The following is an 11,552-nucleotide window of genomic DNA, read 5'->3' on the forward strand; positions in this document are numbered from 1 at the left end:
TATCCAATCTTTAGGATACAGTTGAGATACCTCTTTGTTTTTACAAACATTTTTGTGAAACAAGAACTTGTAAACAAATAATGTAAAGTATGAACCTTTTATTAATACTTAACATCTGTAATAGCAGTATGTGCTGCAGTTTATCTTTGCCTTTACTGGTATCTAATGAATATTACAAATAGAAGATATTTTTCAACATATAATTTAATTCCTGTTTGCCCATGGGGCAACAGAAAATATACTGTCCAAAATAACCAGTTATTGTCATAAGACAATAATATTTGAGGCAGAAATATTGCTGAAGAAACATTCTTAAGAGGCAAGACCATTCACTATTTTAACCTCCAAGTGAGACATTTCCTTACTGGTGGTTATGCCTCCGTCATTTCTGCTACTACTTCTTTTTGAGCTCCCTATTTCTCTTTGTTGTTTAGAAACACAGGAAAAAAATGCTGAGAGAGATCTGGATCCTCACGTCCAACTCCGTACCACCACAATCATATTACGTATTTTCTTTTCTAGCTCCGTCTTGAAACAAGTTAGTTTTATTCCCCTCCCCCCGTCCTGCGATGCTCTGAATTCATGATTATCTCCTCGGACAAAAAGATGGTAACTTGCCTTGAATCTGATTCTTGTGTCAATGTTATGCTTTAATTTAAATAGCTCTTTTTGTTTCCTGTTGTTCATCCCAATGGTGAGCTAGCGGAGAAAAATAAATAAATAAATAAACCAACCCACCCATATTCCTGCTCCACTTTGGCTTTGTTGGTGAAACAAGGCAAGTCTGATTGTGTCTGCTCGGCAAAGAGGAGCTTTTCAGTTTCCTCTTACAAGGTCAGCTCTGCTCCATGTGTGTGCAGGTTTTAATTCATCTTTCTTGACTGTGTATGACCAAACAGTGTAACAGATGTGTTGGGTTTTTTTCCCAATGCTTTGTAAATACTTTTTTAGCTCTACTAGAAATACGTCAGCTGGCCTGTCCTAGGATAAGTTGTGCTTTTTTCCCCCCTGTACTGAGTCTTGATTATCCTACAAAAGGCAAATACGCCAGGTCCTTTCTCTCCTCTTTTGCTGAAACGTTGAGGGTTTACAGCAGAAATTGTAGCTTTTATCCCCGCAGTGCATGATCTTAAAAGCCAGCCGATTTTTATTACTCTCTATCTCCAAGTAATAACATTGCTTCCTGTCTAATAGTTCCGTCCTCCTCCATGTCTCCAGTGCCTCCCACAGCCCATCAGCTGTGGTTTTCAGTAGCACGCTGTTTCAACACTTTTGCCGTGTCCTTGCGAGCGCATCCTTGCAGTTGTTGTATTAACTCCTAGTTTGGCTGTTTCTGATGTGGCACCATAGTAGACTTTTTAGCAAAGTGTGGAAATTTTGGGTCTATGCTGACAGTTGTTCTGTCCGAGACAAGGTACCTTTGGGAAAGCCATGTTGTATTTCAGTCTGCTTTTTCAGACAGTTTCCCTGTCTTCCGTTATTACCTTGAAATGTTTAGGTCATTGCTTTCCCTCCAGTGTGCAGTCGTACATGGGGGGGGGGGGGCGCGGAAAGCGACCGTTGGGCGCCCCTCGCCGCCGGCCGCCACCTGTGGGGGGGGGGCGCTGCGGGGCGAGCCCCTGGAGGCGGGGGGTGAGGACTCCATGGCGCGGGCGGCCACCCCCGTCCTCTCCCCATCCCGATCCCCGCCGGGCTCCCGGGCCGAGCGCCCGGCGCCCCGAACAACGGCCAAACCCGCCCCCACTCCCTTGCAGCGGGAGGGCTGGGGCTGCGGGGGGAAGGGGGGGGGGGGGGGGGGAGCCCCGCCGCAGCGACCGTTACTGGTGCCGCCGCCTCGCGCCCCGCCCGCCGGTTACCTCACGGCGGAGGGGGGCGGGGCGGGGCGGTGGCGCGGCGATAAAGGGCGGGCGCGGGGGGCTGGGGGGGTGCGCGCGTGAGGCTGGCGCGGTCGCTCGGGGTGCGCGGCGCGGCTGAGCTGACCGGTGAGCGGCGGGGCCGGGGGGGGGGGGCGCGGGTCTCGGCTCCGCTCCGGGGCAGAGCCGGCGCGGCGGGCGGGGTCACTTCCATGAGGCGTCTCCTCGAGGCGAGCGCTTGGTAACGCTTTTTAAATTGTTATTTCAAACGGCTTAACGGCAAGTTCCGCGTGCCGCAGGTGAGTGCGGGTCCTGCGTCCGCGGAGCTGAGGCGAGCCTGCGGTGCACCGTGTGGATCGCCCCTTAGGGCGCAGCAGAGCACGCTCGGCTCTCAAGGGAAAACGTCTTGTGAAGGAAGCTGAGCCTCCTCGCCTGCAGTGCCGCTGGGGTTTCGGGGGGGCTTGGAACGCTGTAGTGTCACAGGGGTACCGCTTGCTGCTGGTACGGTCGTTTAATTTTTTTTTCGGTCTTGTGTCAAATTATATGCCTTTTATAGGGGAAAAACTGCTGCTGCTGCAGAGTAATGCACTTCATCATGACCAAGGTGAAGGCATGTTGTTCTTGCTCCTTCTGCCTCTGATTTGAGGTTTGCATCCAAGTGAAGCTGTAATACTCTTTACACTTGGTGTTAAAAATAGGTAGTGCCTATCTTGGGTTCAGAGTTGTTTTCTTTCCAGTGAATGAGCATCTTCAGGTGTCGGATCTTGTTGTGATGGAAAATGTTGCCAGTGAAACAAGAGGCATGCGAACTGCTAGTGTCCCAAGTACATTAAAGTTACTAAGATCCTGTTGTCACTAACATAAATCTTGCAAGAGTAGGCAAACACGTGAGTGATTTGGGAGTGGGAGGCTTCATAGGTTGACAGCCTGAGAATTAAACTCTCCACTGAACTGGAAATGAAATACTTCATCTTCCTCCCACAAGGGCAGCAATGCCTGTTATTCTCCTAGGTGAGGCTCACTAAGCAGAACCAAGTGTGTGTGGCGGGATGGGAAGCACTGCTCCAAGTCCTTTCTGGTCACTAGGTCGTCTGTCTGTGTTGTGTTGGCTGCTGAGAAGGCTACAGACAGAAAGGAAGAGAGGGAACGCTTTCAGAGGTAGTAGCTGAAAGCACTTGCAGCTTAAGCTACAAGTCATGGAAGAGTCTTGTTCTTTAGTGATCTGAAGGATTTAGTGAAAATATGGAGGTTTTAAGATGCAAATGTACTTTAACGTGTTTGAAGTGCCTGAGGACAACTGCTGGCAGGCTTGATGCCTCTGGGTTTATGCTGTGTTGCAGCCTTAAGGATTGAGTTTGAAGAACCCCTTGATTTGTCCTGGACTAATCATCTTGTGAATCACAGGTTTGTTTCGTGCCTGCTGGAGCTGATGTGACCCACAGCAGCAGAGGCTGTAATGCAGCAGCTCATGCTCAAGGGCAGAAATTGCTTCCCCAGGCGCATTGTCACCTTACTGTATATTTTATCTAGGATTTGACTCTCTTCTGTAGAGGAGGTGACAGGTCAAATGAGCTGTTTGGAAATTAAAAGCTGGAAGAGGACAGGTGTGAAATGACAATAGCTGCTCTTTGAATCTTGCTTAAAAAGTGTTCCATGCACTATATTGATGTATGTTAGGAAACGATATGGTAGGGTTTTAAACAATTCCTGGTAGTCAAGAGTTAACTACTTTAAGTCTGACTAGTCTGACCTTGGCAGCTGCAGTCTTCACAAGTACTTGGGGCAGAAGAAGGTGAGGCCTCAATTAGTCTGTAGCTGTCAGGAAGCACCTGGCTGCAATAGAAACCTGGAACACTTAAAAAGAGAGAAGTGTATTAATACCAGTTTGAATTGTGTGACTGTAGAACATATGTAAGTATCTGCATACTTCAAAACACAAGCCACTTAAGCACAAGAGAATGATCTGGTCAACTGTGACAAGACTCCTTAAAAAGTGCAAAAGTTCAGATGAGGCTGTGACCAAGTCTTTTCAGTGAGGTTCTTATGTCCTTAAAGTGCAACACTAACATTATGTGTGCCTTAACCTCATCTGAGTGTGTGCTAGGTCTTAAAAGCTTGTTTGCCCTCCACAAATGAGCAAAAGATTGGGGCAAGCATGAATATTTCCAAAAAGGTAGTTTGATTATGCAGTGTGTCTGAAGAAGAGTAAAGAGTTGCTTATGAAGACTGGAGTGCAAATTGAATAGTTGTGTTATCTGGCTTCGTAGCTGAAATTCTGTTCAGGATGCTGAAGTGCTGTAGCTTTTTGCTGGAGCAAAGTGTACTTGGCCTGTATCCCGTGAGTGGTAGATACTGGATAGTTAAGAAAGGAAAAGCTTTTATGAAAAGGAAGAAATTTTATGTCTCTGGTGTAATTAGTGATTTCAGTGGATTGGATCTCTAAGCCCTGAAACCAACACCTGAGTGTCTTCCACTGTTGTGTTAGTTGGAGAGAGCAGTTTGAGCTTTATGTATAATGAAACAAGTTCAAAGCTTAACTTTCAGAAGTGCTTGTGCTTATGGCTCCTCTGGCATCAGCTGGTGCTGCAGATGATATTAAATTTAGGTAAAGCTTATAAGTCATCTTTGATAGTTTCCCTTTGACACAAACTGCTTTGCTGAAGTACTTAACTACCTCACCAAAAAAGGACAATAACAACTAAAATTTTGTGCCTGCACCAATAGAGAAGCTGAGTATCATTTCAGGTGAAAGGCTTCTTGGTAATCATTTTTACATAAATTACTAATTTCTAGTCTGTATGTGTAGACAGAAAAGCAGAGCATAGGATATATCTAGGAAGCATAAACAGAAAGTCTGATTTGTCCTTTTCTTTTTTATTCCACCTCCCTACAGTTTCTTTGGAGAAGAAAAACTGTAAGATGGCAGGCAAAGGAAGTAACACAGACTGCATGTCATGCAGTGTACTGAACTGGGAGCAGGTCAGCCGTCTGCATGAGGTTCTTACAGAGGTGGTTCCGATCCATGGACGAGGTAACTTCCCAACGCTGAAGATAACTCTGAAGGACATTGTTCAGACTGTTCGGAGTAGGCTGAATGAAGCAGGCATTGTGGTACATGATGTCCGTCTGAATGGCTCTGCAGCTGGTCATGTCCTGGTCAAGGATAATGGGCTGGGATGCAAAGACCTGGATCTCATTTTTCAAGTTTCTCTTCCAAGTGAGGCAGAGTTTCAGTTAGTTCGAGATGTGGTGTTGCGATCCCTCTTGAATTTCTTGCCAGAAGGAGTAAGCAAGCTAAAAATTAGTCCAGTAACACTGAAGGAAGCGTACATCCAGAAGCTAGTCAAAGTGTACACAGAGTCTGACCGCTGGAGCTTGATATCACTTTCCAACAAACATGGCAGGAATGTGGAGCTGAAGTTTGTAGACTGTATACGGCGACAGTTTGAGTTCAGTGTGGACTCCTTCCAAATCATACTGGACTCCCTGCTCTTTTACTATGACTACTCAGAAACCCCCATGTCGGAGCACTTCCATCCAACTGTGATTGGGGAGAGCATGTATGGAGACTTTGAAGCAGCTTTTGATCACCTCCAGAACAAGCTGATAGCTACCAAAAATCCTGAAGAGATCCGAGGTGGTGGGCTTCTGAAGTATAGTAACCTCTTAGTACGAGACTTCAGGCCCATGGATAAGGATGAGATCAAAACATTAGAGCGCTACATGTGCTCCCGATTCTTCATAGACTTCCCAGACATCCTGGATCAGCAGCGCAAACTAGAGACCTACCTCCAGAACCACTTCTCCAAAGAAGAGAGGAGCAAATACGACTACCTCATGATTCTGCGCAGGGTGGTGAATGAGAGCACAGTCTGTCTCATGGGACATGAGCGAAGGCAGACTCTCAACTTGATTTCTCTGCTAGCACTCAAAGTACTGGCAGAACAAAACATCATCCCTAATGCCACTAATGTTACCTGTTACTACCAGCCAGCACCTTATGTTAGTGATGTAAACTTCAGCAACTACTATCTTGCAAATGCTCCTGTGCCGTACAGCCAGTCCTACCCCACTTGGTTGCCTTGCAATTGATTGTTTCACTTGAGTGTTCTTGAGTGGAGGCTACTGAAGGCCAAGATGCTGAGTGTATATAGACCAGAAATAACTGTCAGTTGGAGGTTTTCTAATGGAAACATGACTGCATCGGACTGTCCATTTCCTGGTGTGCAGTAGGAATATGCAACCAGGTGACCTGCTATGAACCTTTGAGTACATCTCTACAAATGCCAAGAAGCCTTATTACTCCTTCATTAGGAGAAGAGAACCAGCAGCCAAATGTTAAGAGAAGTAGTTACAAAACTCTCTGTACTAGTTCTGGAAGTGGCTATTAACATGTGATCTAAGTGGAGTATTCAGTAAATTGGGTTAGTTAATAGAGGAAAGACTGTAAAATGCTTGAGTGGAGCAGAAGCCACTCCTGGAGTAGCAACAAAACTCTGCTTTCTATTGCCTAACCTCATTACTCTACACTTCCTCAGTTCAAGTTCTGGCCAACTTTCTATTGAACTAATTGTGCAAGAGTGGGCTTGTGTCGTGCTTGGGCTGCTTCTACTTTCTGGCTGTGTAGAACTGATAAGAGTATGGATACTGTCTGTCTTGTAGAGGGCCTAAATGTTTCCTGTAGTACTTAGGGATATATGGTCCTGCCTCAAGTTCAAGATTAACTTCTTGGAAGTTGAAGATGGATTAGTAAGTCTATCTCTAAAGCATAAGCTGGCTAAATTTTTCTTGAGCACAAAAATTTGGAAGGTGGCACCTCTAAACATGCACCAAAACACAATCTAAAACTTGCTAATGTGAAAAGTCCTTGAAATGAGGAATTGAAGCCTTAAATAGAATTGTAACCACAGTTTGAATAGTTAGGATGGAAAAACACTGTTAAGTCCAGGCTCAAGATAAAGCCTTTTTGACTGTATCTTTCAAAACAATTATTGGCACAGTTGGAAAGTAGTGCAGCTCTTACACTGAGGTTTGGCCCAACTTTATTCCTCATAGGTCCACAGCAAGAAAAAAAAAACAAACAAAAAAAAACCCCACTGTAAGTTGCAGGATGACATGCATTCCTGCCACAGTATAGATTCCTAAAGTGCCTCCTAAAATGAATTTCTTCTTGTACAACTTCAGGCAGGTCCTGAAGGCTTGTCTTTCTGTCACCACTTAAGAGTTGAGTTTACTAGTTTATCACTATCACCTGGTCACTGTATGAGATGGTATTTTGAGTGGTTAGAGTCAAATTCTTCCTTTTTACTGGTCTTAACCCTCACTTGAAGAGGTATATAAACCCTAAGCAGAGCTCTCCACAGAGGGTGTATGTGGTGAAAGTCTGCCCCTGTTTTCAGAATAGCCTCTGGAAGAGTATGTACTCCCTTGGAGGTACAGGAGGCTGACCTTCCTAAAGGGTATGTGCTGAACTTGCTGCTTTGAAACTCCTGTGCTTTATAAGGAAGGTTAAAAATTCCCCAGTTATTCATATAGCGGTGTTAGAAACTGGTATATTAGCTGGATGATTTTCACTGAATTGCAATAGTAAAATATGTATAGCAAATGATCTTGAGTTTCCTTTGCTTAACTGGAGAAGTAGACTAGAAAGGCAAATCTTAGAGCTATTTAATATGTACTGGTGCACTGTTTAAGAATACTTGTTTGCTAAACCTTTTTTATGACTTCTAGCTGTCTCTGCAAGCTTGAGACCAAAGTGCCTGATCAAACAAATGATTTTAGCTTAGAAGGTGAAGCAGAAAGCAGGTGAAACACCAATGTATGGTTGCTGTTCAAGGTGGAAAACAGTAGCAGTGCAGCACTTAAGTGGCAGGAAAAAACTGCCTGTTCCTCATAGGACCAAAAACTTCTAGTTACATTGCAAGTTCTCTCACTTTTCATAACTACTTCATAAAGACTGCCTCAAAGCAGTGAGGCTACTCTTTTGTTCAGACTTCTTCATTTAGCTTAAGAAGGCAGGGAGGGATACAATCTAGAAAGCAGACTGTAGCCAAGCATGCTTTAGCTTAATTTTTTTGAACAGCCTTGTAAACAACATCAGTAGCAAACAGACAAATAATTTGGTGTCTTCTGTTGTGGTTTTTTTCATTAAAGGCTTCCTGAGTAGTCAGCCGAAGTAGCTAAACTTGAAAGTGAACCCAGCCTTTTTCACTAACTGTGGCTTGGACTTGATGTAGCTTACAGACAAGGCATCTCTCACCCAAGACTTTGACTATTTGGAAGGCTTTTTAAAAACTAGTATGATGCCAGTGTTGTCGTGTGTTAAACTTAGTGCAAGCTTACTGCTGGAATGCAAACCTAGGCATGAATAACATCTGCATGTAAGGTAATACTTGGCCTAGTATAGAGTATCACTAGAAAGAAGGAAGTCTTTTGCTTAGGAGTTTGTAATTGCTATCATCTCTTAAATAGCTGTTTTTAAAGTCAACCTGAGCTATACTCATTGCAGAAGTAAACCATTGCTTAGAGGAACATTATTTGATTTGCATATCAAATAGCTTAGACTCATATACCTGTCTTGTGCGATCTCATGGCTGATCTTTAGAAACTGTTCTGTGCATCGGCTTGTGTGGATGAAGTGGTCAGATGCTTAGGAGGAGTCCTCACAAGCTTGAAACAAACAGACTTATGTTTTGCTAGTCTTTGAATGCCTTGACTGCTGAACATCAGGCCAGGTGCATCTGTTGGAAAAGGAAGTGCTAGAAAGAAGGCTCTAACGGATCCCTACTGAGATAGAGCTATGGAGAACTTAAGCTTCCTGCCACAAATATTGTGCTTTTGCTCATGTAACCTGTTGCTGAGGCCTCTAAGGAAGTTTTACGTTGAATGGCTGCTCTCTGAACAGCTGGCTCCTGGGTTTGAGCTTTGCAGGACTGCTGTGTTCCCTGTGTTCCCTTTTAAGTTGCTCTGGCATATTAGAAATATTGATGCTTTGTAGCCTGGACGCTGGATGTTAAGCTCTTGAATAGTTAAACGGTATCCTGAAGCTGCACACTACCTACTGCATTGGCCCTACTGTATAAGGGATTGCTGGGACACTGTTGGTCTCATTGCCTTCAAAATAATCCTGGCTTGGCAGGTAAAGCTGGAATACTCAGTAGCTTTTCATCACTGTTGCAAGCAGTCTACCCCTTTCTGTTTCAAGTTGTCCTAGCAGCCTGATGTTGCATGTGGCAGTGGCTTAATTTGATGTGTGCTAGCTGGTTTGAGCTGAGGTTTATGGTGGCCCTTGTAGCAAGGAGTAACATGAGAATGAGCACTAGGTAAAAGTTAAAAGTGATGACCCTAGGCCAAGTCTAGGCTGCCTGCTTGGTTCAGTCTCCCTTCAGTACTTAATGATGCCTCTGCAAACCTGCTCAATCCTCTGTTACTCACTTGTGTCAAGTGGAGGTTAGAGAAAGACTACTGTACTTCAGACTATACCCTAACACATTCCCTCTGGGCAGTGGCATCAAAACAAAGCTGCAGTAACACTAGACTGCAGATCTTGTATCAGTGCATCATTCCTCAGGATTAGGCTTCTAGTAAACTAGACTGTGCAGTTAAAATAGCTGTTTTCTTCCTGTAGCTTAAACTCTGCTGGGCTAAGCCAGTCTGAGATTAAGCATCTGTTAATATTTATTGCCAAGTCTCCCTTGACTTACAGTTTATTGGTGTGACTTCCTCATTGTAAGATAGCATCTTTATCAAATAAAAATAATCTACCAAGGAGACCTAGTAGTAGACTGCATTTTAGTCACTTTGGTAAAATCCCTATGCTGATCCATGGTCCTTCTGAAAAGTTGTAAGGTAAAGCATACTTCATGCTCCCTCAGCTCAAGATTTAATTGCTGCTGTGTTTGTCCTCAGCTAATTCAGTCAGTCACTAAGCTGGAGGTTGAAGACTGCTGCTTGCTTTTAAGTAACCATTTTTCAAAAGATCCTCACACTTTAACATTAATAATCTTGTCTACAAAGCAGTAGGTGGTATTTAAATCTAGTCCAAATACCTAAAGCTTTTTATTGAAACTTAAAGACCCATATTTTGGGATTGAGTTCTGGGGTTAAGCATTTGGTATATTTTATGCCTAGGCTTTGTGGGTTTCTGATCACTAGAATAACTACTAATGTTGGTAGTGATCTCTGCTTATCACTATATGAGTGCTTGGGAAAAGGCCTCTTAGAAGAGAACTCAGACAAATTGCTTCAATTCTAAGCTGTCAGTGTACTGATGGTACTTGTTTACTATCCCTCTTGCTCAACTCATTCAATCAGGGTGCCATAATTGTTAGGCACAGGAATAAGCAATAAGTTGACCATAGTCACTGGCAACTTGGTCTGATTTGGGCATTGGGAGAGCCAAATCAATAGTAATACTTCTAGCCTTTGCATCTAAGTCTTACTCAACCATTTGTTAAATATGGTGAAGTGTATTTCATATATGTTCTTTAATTTCAATAAAGCTAGTTATAAGGTGGGATGCTGGGCTGTAGTTGTAGAAGCTTTGCGGGGAATGGTTGGAGCACTCTGTTTTTTCTCACTTGTATTGGAAGAGAAGGCCACTCACTGTAGTGTCTGGATTGGGCTTGTCTCTTTCTGATTAAAATTGCACTTTCTGTTGAAATTTAGAAGGCCTTTTTTCTATGTTTATCTCTCATTATTTTTTGCTATTAAAAGAAGTCAGCTCTTGGAAAATCTGTCTCATACCTCTTTGGAAGAAGTGAGTCTTTTTTTTTTTTTTTTTTAAGCTGGCAAAACAAGGTACCAGAAATATTTGGATTTGTGATGAGCCCAAATGTGAGATTGGTCACAGTAACTTTGTCTACTGTTCTGCACTGTGGTGTTCACTTGTCATTCTTGGAAATTGGATTTTGGACCTTCATGATTCTGAAATTCTTGTGCAAATAAACTTATGCTAAACATTGCTTGCGTCAAGTAATTCTTCCTGTAGTGCTGACAAAGTATTTGTGGAGCTTATTGGCCAATGTGTGTGTAGATACAGTGGGGGGGAGAAATAGTGATGGCGTACACAGTAATGCTTGGTTTTAGATGTTATTCAAGGTATTTTTTTCCTCATGAATGTACACATCTGCCTACACATCTGCCTCAACTTACTGACGATTAGTCAGTTAAGTGAGACATCTTTCACTTACGTTATAGTGACAGTTTCTAGAGAACTGTTTTTACCCACTCTGACCATTATCTGGTCTTGACTTTAAAACATGTCGAGGCACAGTCCTAGGCCTGTTAGTGTCTGGTCTGAGCTGGAGCCTGTCAGTCTGTTCTGTGATGCACTCCACTTCATATGCTACTCCAAGTCAGGGGCCCCTGCATACCTGAACTTATGAGCCAAGGAGGTGAAAAACAAAGTCAGCAATTGCTCTTCAAGTTATTTACAGGTTGAAAGTCTTTGTGCTTTCACTCTGTCCTAAAAGCTAATGCTTCTACATACCAATGGTCAATGGGGGTTGAGCTGGTCAAAGCTAAATAAAAGCTAGGGGCATGTGGTAGTCTACTTGCTGCTTCTCCCGCTCTAGGATCAAAAATAAATGGACTGTAAAAAGTGTGCTTGCTTCTAATCCCCTCCAGAGCTCAGACAAGCTCTAGCCTCTCAGTTAAGTAATGCTGGAGAAATTCCAGCCTTCAGGACTTGTAACACCT

The 11,552-nt window shown here is 43.6% G+C and overlaps 1 protein-coding gene across 1 annotated transcript; it reads left to right on the plus strand.

The window, feature by feature from the left end:
- The first annotated feature begins 1,951 nt into the window (after positions 1–1,951).
- On the plus strand, positions 1,952–10,816 carry TENT5C (terminal nucleotidyltransferase 5C). Its single transcript, XM_050914975.1, has 2 exons — positions 1,952–1,982; positions 4,747–10,816. Exon 2 carries the CDS (start codon positions 4,773–4,775, stop codon positions 5,943–5,945), a length of 1,173 nt encoding a protein of 390 aa, XP_050770932.1. The 5' UTR covers positions 1,952–1,982; positions 4,747–4,772; the 3' UTR covers positions 5,946–10,816.
- Positions 10,817–11,552: the final 736 nt, after the last annotated feature.

This window comes from Gymnogyps californianus, chromosome 1 (assembly GCF_018139145.2).
Source record: "Gymnogyps californianus isolate 813 chromosome 1, ASM1813914v2, whole genome shotgun sequence".
Lineage (NCBI taxonomy): Eukaryota > Metazoa > Chordata > Aves > Accipitriformes > Cathartidae > Gymnogyps > Gymnogyps californianus.